The sequence below is a fragment of the Psittacula echo genome (assembly GCF_963264785.1).
Source record: "Psittacula echo genome assembly, chromosome: 3".
Lineage (NCBI taxonomy): Eukaryota > Metazoa > Chordata > Aves > Psittaciformes > Psittacidae > Psittacula > Psittacula echo.
The window spans coordinates 71274588-71295747 of record NC_137736.1 but is presented as its reverse complement, the minus strand read 5'-3'; the positions used below and the strand labels follow the sequence as shown (position 1 = coordinate 71295747).

The 21160-nt window shown below is 37.3% G+C and overlaps 1 protein-coding gene across 2 annotated transcripts in view; it reads right to left on the bottom strand.

The window, feature by feature from the left end:
• Nucleotides 1-21160, bottom strand: part of NALCN (sodium leak channel, non-selective) — a gene marked incomplete at its 3' end in the record, with an annotated part of 227293 nt that overhangs the window by 23466 nt on the left and 182667 nt on the right. For both annotated transcript variants that reach the window (XM_080612623.1, XM_080612624.1), the window contains 11 exons: nucleotides 20563-20636; nucleotides 10561-10662; nucleotides 10057-10126; nucleotides 8692-8783; nucleotides 8405-8527; nucleotides 6030-6086; nucleotides 5536-5656; nucleotides 5306-5437; nucleotides 3417-3584; nucleotides 2164-2268; nucleotides 1423-1529 (listed from right to left, as the gene is read on the bottom strand). In XM_080612623.1, the coding sequence (XP_080468749.1) occupies nucleotides 1423-1529; nucleotides 2164-2268; nucleotides 3417-3584; nucleotides 5306-5437; nucleotides 5536-5656; nucleotides 6030-6086; nucleotides 8405-8527; nucleotides 8692-8783; nucleotides 10057-10126; nucleotides 10561-10662; nucleotides 20563-20636 (1151 nt within the window). The remainder of the gene's footprint in view (nucleotides 1-1422; nucleotides 1530-2163; nucleotides 2269-3416; nucleotides 3585-5305; nucleotides 5438-5535; nucleotides 5657-6029; nucleotides 6087-8404; nucleotides 8528-8691; nucleotides 8784-10056; nucleotides 10127-10560; nucleotides 10663-20562; nucleotides 20637-21160) is intronic.

The window sequence follows — 21160 nt, the reverse complement described above, 5'->3', positions numbered from 1 at the left end:
TTAGAAAATGCTGTTCCTTATTCAAGATCATTGGGAACTGATGATCTAAAGCAAAAATTACTGACAGGACATCACATCTTCTTGGCTTGCCTATACCATATGCTCTGACCTTTTGTGTCAGCTGAGATTCAAGGGGATGTTTCCAGCTGAAAATAAAAAGCATCTTCTTTGGGCTAGGTTAGCACATTGCTCTGTCTGTATAATCCAAGACAGATAAACCAATAATAAGTCCCATTAATTTTCAACAGTTTATAAGGTAAATAGTTGTATTTAGAAGAATTATTATCTTGTGCTTGTGAAAATCCAACCATTCAATGAAAAGAGCTCTCAGATGTAGATATTTCTTTTAAATGCGGTCCTTATACAGACATCTGGCTCTTGAAAACCTGGCCTGACACAGCCAACAGGTGGTATAAATGCATTTGCAGTAGAACATTTTTCTGCAGTAACAGAACATTCCCCAAAGTTTAGAGTTATGCTGATTAAGGCAGTTTTTGCTTACTTCTGGATCAATCTGAAGAGGATTGAATTTGCTTACTTGAGGAAGAATTTGTATGAAGCATACAGAAACAAAGACTTCTGCAGATGTCAGAGTTTCACTGCCTATTCAAATCACAGCATATTATTTCATTAGTTTAGGATGGCTCTGAATCTGCCACTGCTGGTACATTCTTTATCCACACATAGTCAATTAAAATAACTGTGGCTGTTAAGCTGATTTTGCAAAATGTCAACCAACTTAAAAATGTAAACAATTAAAAAGGAGGTTTTTTTGCTTGTTCAGGTGTTGGGAAATATTAAATGGACTTTATCAGAATACAAATCATAAATATAAGGTTAGAACTTAAATATTTTTTACCACACTTCTGCACCAGATAGACCACAAAGACTCCGTGGATTGGAAACTGCTAGAAAGAAGCTGCTAGCTGGCATGGTTGATGACCACAGAAGAGAAAGGCTGGTTTTAGGCATGACTTGCTCATTGGTTTTTATGGGTAGCTGTAGGTGGGTTGATTTTAATTTCTTTTTCTTCTTTCTTTTAATATTTATTATTGGGTCTTTTTGATGATGCATAGATCTCAGGATGTCTTCATGATAGTACTAAAGAACAACTAAGCTATAATCTTGGTTTAAGACAATAACTCCCACTGTAATAATAATAATCACATCTAATGCCTATTTAGGTTCAGTACCTAAGCGTGTTTTCTTCCTTTCTGCTTTGTGAATAGAAGAGCAGCTTAAATCTGTAAAAGTTTCATATATCTGCCTTTTTACTAAATATGCCAGAATTTTTACCCATAATATCATTTGGCTTACAATAAAACCCCTCCATCAGTAATTTAATACTATGAGATCTGAGCCATTTTTCTACATCATCAGCTTCCTTTTTGAAGAAAAATAGGCCAATCTGTAGCAACTCACCAGACTCGTGGCACCCAAAATCCAGGCTTTTTCTCTCCAGGTCTTAACTTTAAATTGAGATTTTTGGAAACACTTACATTTATTCTGAAGATGCCATGACAATCTTCCTATAGTGAAATAAAACACAGCCTGAGATTAAATAATGGCCTATAAGATCTGCCAAAATGCCAGTATAGACAGCACACTTGCCATGATGCGGAAGCAATGTAAACAGAAATGAAGGGTTATTTCCAGGTCTGGGATTAACAGTCATGGACCTTTACCCAAATGAAAAATGCATCTTAGGAAGGATTCAAAAACCTTTTCTCCTTCCAGGACAGAGAGTGCCTTTCATTTTGCAAGACTACCCAGCCTTTCACCACTTTCCTAAAGACAATGCTCCTTTAGGTGATGATGATATTTCTTCAAATTGAGTAAGAAGCACAGATATGTTCTCCTTGTAGCTTACATAGCATTTTCAGTGATTTTGACCTCTAGAAGCCTAATCTTATTTTTGACTGCTGATCTAGGAATACAAAGTGTCATTTTCCATGGATAATTCCATGTGACATCCAGTCCTTTGCAGATAACATGGCATGAATTTGATATTTTTTTTCAGACAGTCCCAAATATTTAGACTTTACTTTTTACTCCTTTAACACTTTTCCCTTCATCATCCTGCTTTGAACAAGAACCTGCCCAAGATTTCCATCTCTCATATGATAGCATACTATTATTTTGAAGCAGAAAAGCAGTTCTTACCCTAGAGATGATGTGTGGATCATTGCATTTAGCCAGTTTTCCAGCAAACAGCTGCACTCCAAAGCTTGCGAAAACAAGCATTAATGTCAGCAGAAGAATAGAAACCTGTAAACACGAAGTTAGATTTGTCAAGCTCTCCTCCTAAAGACTTGGAAAAGGGGTCAGCTCCTTCAGTGAACTGCAGGGAGGATCTATTTGTTGGATAAACCTGGAGATATGGATTTCGTGACAGCCATGTTACTTTAGGTTCTGATCCAGTAGCCAGGTGCTGTGTTACAATTAGTATTAACATAACATCTCAGAATTGCAGATGAGGATCAAAGCTTTCTTGTACTCAGTGTACCACCTTGCTAAATTTTTTAAGCGTAAGAATTGCCATTCACTTTAAGGAGAACTCTTCAAGTACTTGAATACATGCTGCTTCTGTTTTGCAGAATCAGGCTTTACTAATTAATCTGAGTAAGCCATTGTTAGATACTTAATTCCATGATAGCTACAGTAAAGATATGCATGAGCAATTATAATATAAATATCTTTAATAGAATACAGAATCTATGAAATGCTAACTAGCTATATACTTTTTGTCCTTGCTTTATTACTGTCTGCAAATATTTTGTAGCTTAGTTTTTTTGTAAGAACCTTACGCAATACAGCATTCTGTTAAGGAACAAAATGTGTGTTGTTTAGGCCGACAAATATCACATATGTTCCCCAGACAATAGATTAGGTTCTGATCAAGCAATCAAAGACTCCATTATTGTTAATATTACTATAAGTGCATAATCATGATCATAACAACAATGAAATAACAATGGTATCCAGATCTGTGATGAGCAACTATATTGTCTCTGGTTGCCTCTCAAAACACTTGGAGGTAGACCTTCAATGCAGAAACCAGGTTTACTTTTGCTCTTGTAGAGCTGCCATACCCTACTTCTCATCTTTCTTCCCCAATTAGAACTGTGAATAAGGGGTAGATATTATTTCATAATCCTAATCCTATGTAATTATGGAAAAAGACATGCGGAACGGATAATATGATTTATAGAAGAATCTTTGTAGCAGCTTTATTCAGTATAAATGTGAGTTACTTATATTCCTAATCTTTAATTTGTTCTGTGATCATCTACAATGAAAAATCAACAAGCAACAATGGAGAAAAGATTAGAAAACATAAACATTATAGGAAAATGGCATCTTACTACTCCTCAATATCTTCTTCTAACAACAAGAACAAAATAATGGGCACATACCAAAAAGATTTCCTTAAAGCCGCTAAACAGCTCTCGCACCACCTTCCGCATCTGAGGAACCAGTTTGAAAATTCTAAGAGGTCGGAGGCAGCGAAGTACCATTAAGAGCTGAGCTCCGGATTTGGCAGGGACGTTCTGGGGCATCCAGCACAGGAATATCAAACTCACCTTGAGGAGACGGGGCAGGAGAAGACAAAGAAGGATTGGGCTACAATGTGTTACCTGACATAGACACAGCATAGAAGATCAATAAACACTTCATTTCCTTAAAGGGAAGACTAAGGAAAAAAAAAAGCCTAATTTAGAAAAAGGACTGTATCTCCTGTGCCCTGGCTGACTGTCCCAACTGATGGGCATCAGCTTCATCCTCTGTCTTCTGCTTCGACTCAAAATCTATTTTATTCTTGGAGCAGGAAGCATCATCTCTTTCCCCCCCTTCTCATTTCAAACAGAGCTTTTAGCCTGAAACTGAGATATCTTCACCTGGAAAGTCTGTTAACAGCTTCCTCACCAGTTTTTCCTACCGCTTTGTTACAGGCATTAGTTTTGTGACTGTGTGGTTTTATTAAACAAATATGCATTCAGAAGTGTTTTCAAACAGCATAGTTGTGTCCTGCAGTCTGAGCAATTTCTAACAGATGGTTACTGTTTATAAAGTCTGTTAATTACTTCTTATTTTTTAAAAGTATTTATAAAGCCAATGTCATTATAAGTGGATAGAGGTGAGAGTGCTGCAAAGAGGCAAACGAATGAAAAATATGGAGGATGAAGCTGATATCACCAATATGATTTAAAACATAGTGCAATTTGTTAGAAACAACAGTGGTAAAAGACAGCCACCCTATCAAAACAAAAAGATTTGCCAGTGCTTCTGAGTTTCTTTGATATTCTTTTAAGACCACCACAGGCATATTTGGAATATCCAAGGTACAGCATCTAAATCTTCCTTCACACAAGCAGAGGGATTCAGAGAGATTTTAAGAAACTAATGCACATGCTGATTATGCATACTACAGTAGGAGTTTTGCATAAGCATGCATATTTTTATTTATGCTAACAATGGAATCTGTGATACAAATTGATCATGACAAATATTATGCAGCACATCTGTCTGTCGGATTAATCTCTTAAAGATTTAATCTAAAGCTATCACAGACTGTTTGCTTAGTAATTTCTTCAGTTAGAAAATATTCTGTATCATACTGCGCACTGGTTTTGACACATTCTGTGGTGTTTATTGTCATATGTGAAGAGCAAACAGATCCACTTCTCCTGTATTTGAATGGAATGCAAGAAATTTCTGGGGGACAAAGAAAACAGAACATTTTTTCCTAAGAACTGCTATTGATAGGTATGCAATATAGAAAGATGCTGCTTTACTTTCTTCCTGCTATAGCAATGTCTGCTATAGCAATGTCAGCAACAAGGACGTGTCTTTCTGTCAAATGGTAAAGGCTTTTGAAATACCTTCTATAAAGCAGGAGAACTGTCAAGAAAGGAGGAAGCAATGAATGGCTAAGAAATAGATAAAATAAAGATTGTCCTGCATAAAAATACTGAAGCAAGGTATGGAGCCTGAGCTTACTTGGAATGAAATCGGGTCGGATACTTAAAATATACCAACAAATAAACAATTAAAAGGAGCCATACAATGGCCCTTCAATAAACTGTCAGGTGCTTATCACATGTCAGTGTCTTTTTAGATGTTTAAATATGATTTGTGCAGATAACTGACAGGAATGCATATGAAAACAGTGGTGTTTGTACACAAATTACTGCATTAGCACCAGGGCATAGAGCCAGATTTTTTAGTGTTACTAAACATTTGTATCTCCAAAGATATCAAAATTAAGAACACTACAGAAACCCCCATGAATATAAAAACTTACAAGATATATAAATATGTCCATAACTCCTCCAAAGTCCCTAATGACAGCTGTTGGTGTAAAAAACAATCCATCTGCCATAATCTTCAGATTAAGCTCAATGCTCATAAATATTACAAAAACATACTCAGCAATCTGAAAATCAAAGCAGAGAAGAGTTTTAATTTAAAAATAGTGTGGAGAAAACCAGGGGACTGTGCTTCATTACATATAAAATGATTCAGTGACTGTACCTGGAGTGTTGGAGCATGCATAACTCTTCTAAAGGGGGATTCAAACATCATGGAAATGCAGGAGCATATAGTAACAATGATCATGACCCAGTCCAGGTAAGTAACCAAACCCAGCAAGTCACTGTGAACAATACATAAGGATAACATTACAGAAATGCCAAAAGTGCTGTGTCCCTTTTATTGTGTCTATACTACACTTAAGTGTTTCCCTATGAAAAATAAATTAAACTGAGGAGTGTCAAAGATTTCAGTATTTCAGAAATGCATTGTAAAACTAGGCAAGTTACATGCAAGTGAAGAAGAAAAGCCTGATAAAAAAATCCTCTTCCTATTTATCTTCCTCCTCATATAGCTCCATTGAAAGAAAAACCTTTTTGGGAAAAAAAGAAGAAATACACATGTGCATACACAGACACACATACATGCATGTGTGCACTCACACACATATACTGCAGGCTTATGTGACCAAGCAAAGTTACTTTTGCAGTGCTTACTAAAGCTGATGGTATTTGGTATTTTTCACAGCTCCAGTAACAGGATCTGTTTTAGAACTATAAAAAGAAGAAAAGATACAGTCATTTACATTTTATTTCAGTCAGCGTTATAATTATACCATGCATCCACCCCTCAAAGTAATTTATAACCAAAATCAAGGCTACATTTTATTTTCGCTTAATTTTAAATGTCTGTATAAGTTTCATTTAATTCTATGCAATTTCAGCCATATTATCAGCAGAGCTACTATCACTTTAATTCATGGCCTACCTGCAATTCCTCTAATGATTCTTTGAACTGATTGTTTTTTTGATCTTGCTTTTTTAAGCAAGGATTTCCTTTTGTATTTTGCTTGGGCATGGTGGGGATAACCTGCTACTGAATTTCACATCCCAAAGTGCTATCCCAAGGAGTTCTTTCCTTTTACTTCAAAACCTCTTGGACCATATCCTCTGTAGACTCAAAAAATCCTCCCACAAACCCTATTTCTGTTATTACTTCTTCCAGTATTTTCTGATTAATATTACTAGATTCTCCATATTTGAATTGTCCTATGAAATTGCAGCACTTCACCTATCATATCCAGATTCCCATTAGGCAGCTAGAGAGAGTGATAGCCACTTTATAAGTGGTAAGCACTTATCTAGGTGACACAAGCGAAGTTCTTGCTCCAGCAGTTATTTAGACCTTTTATACAAAGCCAAATGGCTTCAAACGCAATTTCAAACTTCAAATGGCTTCAGCAGAAGCTACAAGAAGCCTCCCCTGTCCCAGTGTTCAGGGTGGCTTTTTACTTGTATTTCAAATCCTTTTAGCATATCATGCCAAGACAAGATCTGCACTGAGGTATCCTATATTCCATTTGAGGGCTCTAGCTACTGGGATGGGAATATGTCATCACTTCTTCACTGAAGTTAAAGTGAAAAATGGACTGACCTGAATTGAGGCATTACCACTAGAAGAGATTTCACAGTTATAAATTACAAGAACATACAATACACACAAGGAGATCAAGAGGCATCTTCCATGTGCTAGGTTCACTCATTTACACCAGTCCATAAACAGAAAATACTGGTTTTGGTGCCTTCCCACTGAACACACTGCCTTTTGTGTCTTCTTAAGCTTATGTCTCTTCCCCACATTGTATACAGTGGCATTCCTCAGCCTTTTTTTACAAGAAGAAAATATGATTCATACCAGTTTGAAAAAGATATCCAGAATATCTTAATTGGCAAGCTGGGTGGGACAATGAATAAAGTAAGCAGGACTGAAATAAATAAAAAAATGAAATGACTCTTTACCAAAATCAGTGCACTCTTGTAAACGCACACATTTTAATTAAACTGTTAATAATATAAATATCCTGTTGCCCTTGGGCACTCCACAATGCTAAGAGGCACTGACATGTATTTGACAAGTGGCTTGGAATGTATGTTTGTGTGTTTTGTTTTGATGTTTCAATTTGCAACGGCTTCATGGGCCAGCAAATCACAATCAAGTTAGCAGTTGCACAGAAAAGTAGGCACCTAACTCAAGAACATGCTTCTACGTAGAACACTTGCATATGGTCATTGTAAATCTGAGTATCTAACCTTCCCCTTGTTCTACCTAGAAGTAATTTGTTGAAGGACACACAGAAAATCAATAATAAAGTAGGTGCTGAAACCAGGTCTGCCAAGTGCCAAGCTCATAGCCTTGAGCTATCTTTTGTCTTACGTTGTCTGTTTGCAAAGTAACACGCATCACCCTCCAAAATTTGGGTGTCAGTCATAGAGGTTTAAAAGAAGACTTATAAGATGATTTTATATCAAGATTCTTGTACATAGACCTGTACCTGCCACACTTGCACATACCTACAGTTTATTTACTGAGTCTTCTCACCTTTCATCTGGCCTCAGCTTTTCTCCTTTTATCTCCCACAGCTGAACACCTCCCTGTCCCATTCTGGGTCTCTGATTATGGGCTAAGGAGTCTTCAGGTGAGCATAGCTGGGATTGATTTCACCTTTATTCTTTGAGTAACTGTTGGTGTATAAAGACTTCCTGCCTTACGATGAGGAATAGGAAGGGAACAGCAAGCTGATTCCCCAAGATCTAAAAACAGGGGTATAAATTATTCTCAGTTCACACCTACGGTTTCCCCATGGTCTTGCTCCATCTCAGTATCACAGATTGCTCAAACGTCTCTGCCCTTACACAGGATTTCATTGCTTCTGTTCTTCCAACAGCAAGACTATACCATTAGCAACTGACTGCCAGCTAGTGTAGTGACCACAATATACACAGTTTTCCTTCCAAAGTACAAGTTAGACCTAAATCCCTACAATGAAAGTAAACACTTGTTGGAACCAATTGTTGATATAGAATAAACTTACGCATTAAAGCGAGCTCGTACCACCACTCGGCAGAAATTCCTGAATCTGTGCTCACGACCAACTATGAAAAGTGGTTTATCAAAATAAGGATGATTCTCTCGCAGCTCCTCTTCCTGGACTTTCCTTTTGAAAGACAGAATGTAAATTATTAAGTGATATGCATTACAGCCAGCAAAAATACCCCTTACGCTTAGTTCTTTTTTCATCATGACTCTTAATACTTTTACTTCACACAGAGAATACTTAATATGGAAAAATGTGCACTCAGACTTTAGATTTTTAAATACCTTTTCATTTCAGCTTGTTCTTTTTTTTCTTGGATCATCTTTATCTCACTGTCTTCTCTCTGTGCATTTCTGTATCTCACTGTGTTGGAGTGCTAGAAGCAAAAGAATTCCTTTCAAATGAGGTCTGTGGGTTGTTTTTTAATGTTTTTGATGAAAGCAAGATATGGTATTTTACATAGAAAGAATCAAACAAGAAATCTTTATTTCCAAGTGCACCGCACACCAATTCAGTCAAGCATATTGTACAGTATTTTCTATCTACAGCACAAGACTGCTTATTTTCATCAAGGTTAATTTCAGTTTTAATTTCATGCTTGAAGTCCCATCCAATGCAACTTTTAACTTTAAAAGCAAAGGTCCTGTAAGCTCAGCCAATCTCTCTGAACTGGAATGAATATCATCAAAGTTACTAAGGGCAAATACTGGGAAAGAAGAAGCTTTAGACACCATCTCAGCTTCTCAAGCCTGCTGCATGTGCTGCCAGGTAGCGAGCTGTGCAGAACATACAGGTAGTGACTGCAAGTGCAGGGAGAGGGGAGAGGCAGGGAAGACATCATCTGAGCTCATTCTGTGGAGGATATGATCACTACTGCTATTCAAAGTGAGTCTTTGGAGCATTCCTGGAGCAGCAGTGCTGGGTTTTGCCCTCATTATTGCACACAAGCAAAGCCATGTCTGCTATAAAAAATTAGTTACCTACAGTTTCTTTTTACTACCATGCAGGGTAATTAATTAGTTGCTTCTTATGCAGTTGTTTTTAGGTATGAAGCATATCTAGAAAATGACTATCACTATTTGGAAATGGAAGGACTAATATTGCCCCTTGAATTATCATAGTCACAGAGATCCACAAAATATCATTATGAATTAGCAGAAGTGAAAATGCACTTAACTGCATGAAACTATACCACAGTGGAATCCATGATTACTATTCTCCCTTTTAGTCTTTGTTCATTTGTCTGACAGTCCTGGTGTTTGAAAAATATTGTTAAACTTCCATTAAAAATTTTGAAGTGCTGCTTTGCCAGTCTGAGTGATTTGTGTAATTCAAGAGTAAGGCTTTTTAAGGTGTCCTGGGTAGCAATTGTTGTGTTCCTAATGTAGTATCTACAGCTTCAGTGAATCTATCTCAGTAAGTGTTTCAAAATCAGTAAGCCTATCAGTGAAATAACCACATCAGTTATTTTGAGGATAATTCTAATGCAGTTATGGTATTTGTATTATGATTTCCTTTCAAGATTTCAAAAGACAAACTGTAAACAAGATCATAAATAGACATTAGCCTTACACAAGCATTTATTATATAGTACATGTTCTTATTTCTTATATTCTCAAATTCAAACTATCATTTCTATGGAGACTTACATCTTGAGTCAATGTTTCAAGAGATTTTCCTCTGCTGATTCGCTGGCTGTTGGAACCATGTCTCAGCGACCTGAAACAATCATAATCAATTTAATGATACATCTCAAGATGAAATTTTGACCTTTATAAGATGGCCATTATAAAGCACTGCTCTCCAGCCACACAATATCTCAAATTCTTATCATTTTTCGCGTGCTAACATCAGAAGCTTATATGTTCTTCAATTGTTTTCAATCCGGTCTAACATAAGCCAATTTCTTTCTTTCTGATCTTTAAATTGATAGCTTTGTAGCTGGCAAAGGAAATGACATTTGAAATAAAAAGGCATTTTTTTCATTTATGCAGTACAATGAATTTCATTATGGTTACAATGAAGAATGTAGAATTCACTTCTTTGTACAAGTAAGTAATCTCAGTTTTTCACATTAGGTATTGCTCAAAGTTAACTCTTTGTTGCCTTTATTTTAACAGTATTTTAAACCCATCCTTTCTGTCCATGTTTACCTGCGTTCTTGTCGTATATGATGCTGGACACTAAGGATTGACCTTTCTTTTGCAGGCTGCCCCTCAAAGGATCCGCTCAGCATGCGTTGCCTAGTGCAGGCCCTAGGAAGAAATATAATGATGACATAGAGTTTTCAGTATAAATGGTAATTTCTGAGGTAGTGTGTTCAGACAAGTCAGCTTGGCTTTCTGGGAAGCAAGTGCACAGCTTAAAAGGCAATAACAATAAACAGCAATGTACTTATCATGAAAACATATTTCCAAGGCAATGCGCCCCACTCTGCAACATAAGCAGTCATCTGATGAACCTTCTCCATGACTTAGCAAGGGCCATCTATGAGGTTTTTTTTCAGTCTGTGGTAGAATTCATGGCTCCTCAAGACTTCACAAAGTGTGGAAAGGGTCAAGCAATGCACCAACTATCAGTAAAACCAGCTTCTTGGCAGAAAAGAAGGGAATACTACAAGTGCAGATGTCATTTAGGGCAGCTCCCTTTCACAGCTGTATGTAGCAAAATGTTTACGTATACACTCAAGGCTTACAGCATATCTTTGAGTGTTCTTCTACATGCCTGAGACCATGTGGTTTGAAATGAAAAGCCGCACACTGCTGATATCCTGTAATATGAAATGGCTGCTCTCTGGGAATGCATTGAACTTGTAACATTTTGTTGTGTGGGTTTTTTCACTTGTTTGCTCATTTGTTTAATTTTGCTTTTGCTGAATTTTGGCAGACACTTTTGTTGGTTAGCAAGCGTGCTACAGCTAAACAGAGCATGCACATTTCTATTTTGATGTCTACAATGAAATGGATTTGCTCAAGAACAAGAGAGGTTTCCCCTAAAAGAGCTCACACAAACTCCCTGATGGCTGAAAAATGAAATTTCACCGCTAGAAATATATTTTAACCTTCCAGGAATGTTGAATTTTTAAAGTTTAAACAGTGCGCACCTTATTGCTCTTTTTGTGTAATGCAATCAGTCAGAGAAACACAAGACCCACTGGTAATATTTCACACTTTTTAATGAACTTAATATCCTTCTTTTTTTAAAAAAACCACAAAAACCTCCACGCTATTGGAGTAACCACTCTATTCACCAGTCTACTGTCTTAAATGCTATCCTTGACAGCATGAGATGATCATGCCTGATGGCAAAAGGTGTTCCAGGCATAATCTGTCACCACTGTGATTTTGTTTTTCGCTCTTCTCCACTTTTTCTCCTTCTTTTGCATTGAAACATGTAAATGATGCGAGTGAGGATCTAAAGTGAGATCTGGAACAAAAATGAGAAGCTTGTCAGTGTCATCATTGCCAATCATACTAACATGCTAGAAAAACGCATTGTGCTTCATTTGTTATAGAAGGCATTAGGTTACACTACACTGAACTGATTTATCATGCCATTTAAGAAAATTACTGTATGTCTTAGAAAACAAGCTCATCTTAGCTACATTGTGTACATTTTAATACTAATAGATTTTAAGCATTATATTGTGGAGGATGATAATACATGACACTGACATAACAACAGCAATATCACTTGAGTACCTGTGTAATTTTCTTAAAAGAAAAAAAAAACTACCCACAACATCAAAAACCAAACAGATGAAAATTATTTCCTATCTAACTCCATTAAAATGACAATTAAGTTTTTCCTAGCAGAGACAACTGGAAACTTCTGGGGTCTAACTTCTGTAGATAGGCTTCCTGTTGTGACAAAGGGTGTACCTTATCTTTTTTTTCCTGTAAATATAAATTATTGTGTTCTGCTTTTAAGAACTTGAAATTATTTTCTTGACATCAAAAAGTGACCTTGTCATGCGCATGTACAGGTTACTTGAATACCAAGTTACATGAACTCTTAGTGTCCATAATAAAGGAGAACATTAAATGCTCAAACAATAAATTCTTGACCTGACTAATGCGCAAGAGGGCTTATTTGATTATTAATGGTATAATAAAATACACTTAGAAGTATACTAAATAGAATAGTTATGCATAAAGGTAACACCAGTAGAAAGACAGAATTATCTATGATCTCTGCTTACATTACTAAATCTATATTTAGTATTTATATCCATTGCCTCCTTTAATTTCTGGAAGCCCTGCAACTCCTACTGAAGTCAACAGAGAAATAATGACACAGCAGGTGTACAGCATGGAGATCAGAAATTTTTATTAAGTAACTGCAAAGAAACTTTCTGTATTTTCAGAAAAAAAGACAAAAAGATACTGTGCTGAAAAGGAGGTGGCTCTCAGCATTCTCGACTTCACGGGAGCTAGTGCCTTAATCTTCCTTGTATTGATTCTTAGCAAAAGCCGTGCTTTGTTATCCTTTTGACTCAGGATATGTTTCAGCTATTTAGACACCCAGTGTCACAAATCCTTGAGGACTTTTGAAAAAGAAGGCAGGTGCCATGAAGATTTCATAATTGCATAGTTATCAAAGTCTACAACAGGATTTGTTTTCTTACTGTAGACACCTACACTTACATGCTAATCCTCAGTGCCTATATGTGATCCATGTGTCCAGGCTTCCCTAATAATCAGTGGAGAATTAAAATGGTTGTACAGAAGGGGCCAGTGTCACCTGCTGTGCCTTGCAGGATATTTTGCTTTGCTTCCAGCTGCTGCTCCAGCAGGGTACAAGTGCTCTACAAATTTCTGTACTACCTGCCATCCTCAAGAGGATGTTTTGGACATCCTCTACCACCTTATACATTACTAGATGTCCGTATGTGGACAACTTCATTGAATGCCTGTTCAATTAATTTAATTGATGCTGTTTGGAAGGTATTCAAGTAACCATAAAGTGGGCATCTAGAGACAAAGCAGTCAGCTAAAGATCTCATTGGGCTCAACAGCCTGTACTGTCTAGATCTCTGTCAGCTACAAGATAGAAGTCATTACTTAGCTTATAGACAGACCTGGTAGTCTGGAGATGAATGTCACACCTGGGATGATCACGGTGCCACAGCATTAAAATTTAGCTCTATGTGGCTTACAAATTGGAGTTAAGAAAAAATGTTTTCTTGACTTGATACATATTCGGGTAACTGCAGCTGGTCAGAATCTTTTGACTTTTCTTCGAACAATGCAGGCAAACTACCTTTTCGAAGCTAAAACTGTCCTCTCCATCTCCGTATATAATCTCTGTAAATATATGTTCACTTGTGGAGGAATGTGATGAAATAAAGAAGAGGCAGGAAATATGTCAAGCTTCTGGACTTTGTACTCACCTTGCAGAACCCTGAATGCAGTCCAGCACATGCTCCAAATTTGCCTTGAAAAGCACAAATACAGTAAAATACCCTAGAAAAGAAAATCCAATCTGGTAGGTTATCAGAAAGCCAGGCTACAGGTAAAGACCATGCAGAACAATATGATAATGGGATACCACATTGTACTACCTGTGAGCAATTATGATGTCTGAACTTTTGAAGTCCTTCAGACTAGTTCATGCTTTGGAACCCCTGAAAAAATAAGGAGTGAACAGTGTTCAAGTAACATTCTTTGAGCTAATGTAAAATGTTAAATGCTTTGATCAATACTTCAAAATACTATACCTGTAATGAATATTCTGAAGACTCTCCTTCACTCTGAGGTATGCATATGGCTCACTTTTTAGAGAGGCATCCTTTCTGCAACAACTGTTTACTCATCTTCTTGCATTCCAGTAGAACACCAATTTGATGTTTTTCTGTATTATCTTAATGAGTGAACACTTCTGCAGTAACTACACAACTGCATATATTATGAGGTACTTTTGTTCTTGCCCTCCCTGAAATGTGCTCACACTGAAGTCTCAGCTGTCTGGGACATCTCACTAAAACACTCAATTATCAGCCCCTTTCAGTGTTGTTTTCACTATGACTCTACTAAATTTTTCTATGTTCTCATTTTACTTCCATCTAACTTGGAATATACAGTTAAATGTGACAACCTAAGATTCATAGAGAATCCACCTGATAGGCATTCTACTGTTTCCTTCTTTTGTTTTATGAATTTAATTCAGTCAGGGACTGTCTGAATAGCAAGCAAAATGCATCCTCTTCATCCAGATCATTGACAAAGATTGTCCTTAGCCATGCTTTTGTTGCAACTGTATTTACAGAAACATTTTTTAGTCTTTTATGGCAGCCAGATTAGGTTCTAGTTGGGCTTTGGCCCCCCTAATTTTCTCCCTGCATAACCTTTCTTTTTTTCCATGACTTTGAGACAAAGCTCTCTGTTCAGCCAAGCTGGTCTTCTTCCCCACTTGTCCTTGAGGAATGTCCAGCTTTTCTGTAGTCCTTTGCCCTTCAGGACTGCCTTCCAAGGGACTCTGTCAACCAGGATCCTAAACAAGAGAATGTCTGCCTTCTGGAAGTCCAACGTGGCAGTTCTGATGACCACCCTCCTTACTTCTCTGAGAACTGAAAACTTATTTCATGATTGCTTTTATATTGCTTAATAAAAAAGGCAGCCTCTAGCTGCCACATCACCCACAAGTCCTTCTCTGTTAACAAACAAAAGGTCCAAGGGGCTCCCTCCCTAGTTGGCTCCCTCACCAGCTGTGTCAGGAAGTCATCTTCCACATGTTCCTTGAACCTTCTAGACTGTTTCCTCTCAGCTGTATTATATTTCCAGCAGACATCTGCAAAGTCTCCCACAAGAACAAGGGCTATCAATTGTGAAACTTCTCCCAGCTACTTACAGAATATTCATCTGTCTCTTCATCCTGGTTGGGTGGTCTGTAGAACAGGCTGCCACCATAGTATCTTCCATGGTCGCCTTCCCCCTGATTCTTACACGTAAATACTCAACCCTATCACCATCAAGATGAAGGGACTGGCTATGTGGACAAGCTAAAAGCAGTGCTTGACACACTGAATGGTAGAGCATTAAACCAAATAGATCCTGATAAACTTAAGGACTGAGTCAGCAAAAGCTTTAGGAAGTTGGACAAGGAAATGTGCAAAGTTTCACATCTGGTGCAGAACAGCTCCATGTTTCCATGCAGGATGTGGAGTGGCTGGCTGAGGAAAAGACGTCACATTGTGCACTATGTCTGGATCTGGATGATAACTGGATAAATGTGCTCCTGCCATCAATGAGGCAAACTGACATCACCAGAGCAGTGACCAATGGCCAGAAACAGTGGCTTCAAAGGTTCAGACTGGGCATCAGGAAAATGCTCTCCCAAGGGTAGGGTAATGTAGTGCTTGAACCAGAGCAGTAGAAGATGAAAAGCTGGTCTGATCCAGGGTTAGCAATAGTCCTACTTGAAGTGAGTAGCTGGACAACACGGGCTCTAAAGTTCCCTTCTGACTGATGTGTCTATGGTCCTGTAATAAACAAACTGATGAAAAGGTTTGCTCATTCTTTTATGACAGGTGGTGTATTATACTACTGTATTAGTGTACAAAGGAAATTTATTCAGAGATTAATTTTATAACTTTCCTAGAAGCACAGAGAATTTTGTTTCTTGCTCATTCTAATATTCAGAAAAGAATCACAATTTTGCAGAAACACTTGTATGAACACAGCCTGAATTATTTTCTAGCATATTAGTAAATTAGTACTTTCAAAATACTTGCAAAATACTTTTTTGTGTGGGTTTTTTTTCCCCTCCGCTTTTTTGTTTTCTTTTTTTTTCCCTCCAAGATGCACTCATGGCAGTTCAGTTTCAAACACTTCACTAGATTCACTATTTAAACTGAAAGTTCCTTTTAAACATGAGCTATGGTATTCCCTTAGGCCCAGTACATGCACCAGACAAATCTTGACTAGAACAGTGGAAATTCTGTTCCATGCCCCTAGCATTAGTTTGCAATTTGACTACAGCATCAGCTGTAATGAAAAGCACATTAAAAGATGGCCATTTTAAAAGTGTTAGTTTAAAAAACTGTCATATTTTATTATAAAATTAATTTTTGTGTTGTGGCAAGTTTGATTTTCTTATCAACACATCAGAGAACTTAAGTTATTCTTTGTATTTTATAAAATAAGGGCACAAACCCTTATGTGAGGGTGACCGACCACTGGTGCAGGTTCCCCAGAAATGCTGTGGAATCTCCATCCCTGGAAACATTGAAAAGCTGTCTGGACATAGTTCTGGGCAATTGGCTCTGGGTGGCCCTGCTTGAGCAAAGAGGTTGGACTAGATGACCTCCAGAGGTCCCTTTCAACCTCAACCATTTTGTGATTCTGTGAAGCATGGTTTAACAGACATCAGAATCAGGTTCTGCACTACTGATTACTTTGATTATAATTTGGACTATGTAAGATTACTTTGAATTTGCTCAGTTCCCCCGCTGTTTGCTGCTGTTTACAACTTGTCCTCAGCTCTGGAGAGAATGGACTGCTTTATCCACAACATTTTGACTAGACCTTCTCCACCCTCGCTACTTCAGAAAGCCAATGGGACTTACAAAGGTCTAGAAACCCATTCTTAGATACTGACCTCACAAGAAATGAGGGTCAGAAGAACTACAGGCACAAAACTTGCTTTTAAGATTAAAAGCAGTGCTCACAGCACGATAGAGACAGAAGTGGGAAACGCTGAAGACAGATATGCAGGAAGAATTATATTTGCTAAAAGCAGTTATTGCTGCTAAGGGAAATGCATCATAATTTTCAGAAAAAAAATGGAACTCTTTGTAACTCAGAGGCACTACTAAATGTGACTGTGTTTCGAAATAGTTGTTCTGTCTGTAATTCACTGTTAGCTTGTTTTACCTCCCTCAGAAGGGTCAATTCCCCAAGTCAGGATGAACTTATGCAGAGTTAAGTCTCTCTGTGCTCTGACACTGGCAGGGGTCATGCAAATAACTGGTTTAAGTCAAAGTACCCAGGACAGTAGTTGCTACATCCTTGATTTTGTTCCTAGGAGTAACTGCACCGAGACCTGAAGGGGCAACGTGAAGGCTGGTTTCCATGCAAGGGTTTTCAGAAATTAGATAGTTCTCCTGAAGTGCAATAAGAAAGGTACAGGAAAATGAAGAGACCTGAGACCTCCGTACTGATGCATAATGTAACATGAGACAAGTAGGCAAGGCAACTAGGACTGAATGTATTACCCGTCTCTCTGGGTGGTTGAGGGCTTCTTATGCCCTCCTTTCACCTCTTGGGGAAGAAGATGTCAACCTGCAGTTCTGTATATAGAGGGAAAAACAAGTTTTAGATAGAGGAAGATGCACAAAAGAGACATAAAGGTACCTGTGTGTAATGTAGGACTAGATGATCTCCAGAGGTCCCTTCCAACCCTAACAATTCCGTGACTCTCTGATGTCAATTCTGTTGAAACATTTAGAATTTGATTGAAATATAATTTTCTGAGATTTAAAAAGTGTGTGTGGGGGGTAAGTAAGAGGTGGACTTAAGCTAGAACAGACTTAAAACTCTTTTCAGTATGGCAATTTGATCAAGTTGCAGTTGCCTATGGACAGCTTTACTGTGTAGAGGCAATAATTTAGATAAGTGCTCCTTAATTTAGGTAGACAAAATTTAAAAAGATTCTAGAAGGAATCTTTTCCGAAGAGACATCTTGAGTTATCTCTCATTGTTCTTGGCATAAATGCCATTTTTTTCTTTTGTCAGATACTCTGAATAGCTAGGATTCAGCTACTTAAGGAATATACAGCATTTACAATTAAAGTAAAAATAAGAAAAAGAATCTTATGTCTTGTGAATTTGAGTTTTCCTGTGTTCCCTGAGCTGAATCCAAAGTTTCAGCTGTAAATTTTATCCTTTCTCCCACTTCTCTGTTTGTAAAATTCCCCCGTATCAACACTGGCGACACTGGCAACAACATGGAAACACTGGCAGTGAACAGGACCATCAGGCCCATGCCTGGCAATGCTCTCACCAGTATGCCCATCATGACACAATACCATGAACACAATTTTCTTATGCTGGAACAAATGCATTGGAGATGTCACAGTTCAGCGCTGGTTTAACAACTTTGAGTCAGTAATAAGAAAGAATAAACAGTATTTGTTACTTTTTGTCAGGAGAAGCGTAAGACCGCCTTTTGCAAATGACTTAAAAGCATCTCAGAAAGCATCAGAGGACATATGATTCCATATTTTTCTTACTTGACAGAGGTTCCCTCCTTTTCTCTGTCTTCTCAAAAGTTCATTGCTGATGACCCAGGAAGTAGATGGAAAAGCACAGTAAATGCAGATTAAATTAACAGAAAACTTTCTTCTCCGTCTGAAATTCTTCTTCCAAAGAACTCAGGTGAATTGATGATAAGTCTTCGTATATACAAAACTTTGGCAGAAGTCATGCTCTGAAGGACCAAGTGGAAGTCAGAAGATTGAAATTGGAATGACTGATTTCTGATTCTCTCCTGGTACCTCTGAGAACCAGTGAAGTCCAAACAACTGTTTGCTCGGATTCTTGTCCCACTCAGCTTCAGACTTCTCCTGAAAGGAGCAAGTGCTGTGCTGATGGAAGAATTCATTAGAATTCTGATTTTCAATTTGCAGGACTTAATTTTTTCTTCTATGTAAGAAAGAATGGAGCCCCTACAGATGTCACAGGTCTTATTTATTTAATTTTTTTAAATATAAAAAAAATAAGGTATTCTCTTTGTCTGCATGTTTTCTCTGTGGTGTAGTGTAAGAAACATGACAAACAAATTGACATTTATGTAACCCTAGAGATGTCAATAACATTTCACAGTTGCAATATAACATAGAGTTTCATTACAAACGTTTTACTGAAACATTGCCACGAAGCCTGTATCTAAAAACGTATTTTTAGAAGTGTTTTTTTTCAGGACAAAGTGACTTGTATTTACCTATCTCTAACCGTAATGCCTGTAAAATCAAGGTACTTTCATGTAAGTGAAATAAATGCTTAAAATAGAGCCCTAAGGTTTTTGGTTTTGTTTTGTGGTTTTTTCTTTTCGTTTAAATAGAGTACTTATGTAATTACATAATTATGTATACTGTATTTATAATTGTAATTGCATTTCTCAATAACATTTTGCCATTAGAATTAGAAATTGTTCATGTTTTCATTACCATGGTTTTAAAGACAAAGTTTCACATTAATTTCTACAGTTTTCCCTGTGCTGTATTCTTACAGAGTATTAAGAAGTGGAGCTGTAATATTTCTCAAATAGCATGTAATCACTAGGCAATTTTCAAGAAATTTCATAATTCAGGAATCACTCTGAATTTCTCGTGCACTGCTCTCCACAAAACACTGCCATACTTAATCTAATCCCACAGTTGTACTGCTCAGATTAGTTATTCCTGTTTATACCATGTGCTTACCTGGGACCACTCATACATAATATTCTGGAGACACATCTGCTATTGTGAGAGTGTAAATATAAAAGAAAGAATGATCTATAAATCGCTGGGATTGCTGATGCCAATGAGAGTCATTCTAAGGTAAAACCAATAGCGGCATGAAAAACTGCAACATGCTGTTACCTATACGATAACTTTAGACATGCACCTTGGAGACTTAGGCTTGCATTACTTACTTACAGTGCTCCGTACTTACTTGATATGGAATACCAAAATGAGTGATCATTATTAAAACATTCAGGAAATCCTTCTAAAGAAATCACAGTTCTCAAATCTTCATTGTACATTTCCTATTTGAAATATGATTACCTGTAGCCTCTGCTTTCTGGTGTACAACTTCTATTATGTTCATATTTATGCAAGAACTAGGCTAGAATTCTTTAGGCAACATATGAAGAGACATTATTTTTTTGTTAATTTGGAAGGAAAAAGTGAAAAGTGCTGAAACATGATCTTTCCATGTGACACAGAACTGAAATACATACTGAAGAAGATCAATCTTTCCCTTGTTGCTGTCTATACATATGATACAGCCAGAGAAAAGAGCAATTTATCTCTGATAATGAAGGCAATAGATGTACTACAAAGGGATATACTATAATAAATATTATACATACAGTAAGATACATGAAAAACAAGGTTATGAGAAATCAGATGACAGTCAAACCAATATCAAACCACTGCTGACTCTTACCTTAGAATTTTATTGATTGCTGTCTCTTTTTCCAGAAGGTTTCTTGCTCTGATGCTGAAAACAGATTTACGGAGCTATAAAATTAAGAAAAAGACAGTGTACTTTCAAATTGACATAAAATACAGCATGTGTACGTGACAGACCAGTGAAACATTATGATGCTGAGTGTATAAAAATTTAAACACGTAGTGTTCTCTATCATAAAGCTATTTTTACAGTCTGTGGCATGAGTGTCTTTTTCCAGGAAAAGGATGGTGGAAAAGATCAAAATGGTCACATTTGAGAGCAAATTCCTTGAGGAACGTATCAGAACCTAGCCTTATTCTTGCAGGTTTTGGTCTTCCAAACCCCATCCCTAGCTAGTTCATTGTAGAAAGCAGCAGATTTGTCGACTAGAACAAGTATTATTCCTTTTATCACAGGTTTCTTTTTTATTCCCATTAGCCAAGTCACACTTTGTCTTAATCTTTGCTACCCCTCCTCCACTCTGGATTTTGAGTAGGCTGGATCATACCCTGGAGATGCCTTAACTATATAGCAGAGACAGCTAACAAAGCTTAGACGTATCACTTCAGTGCCTAGAGGAGGAGAGATGAAA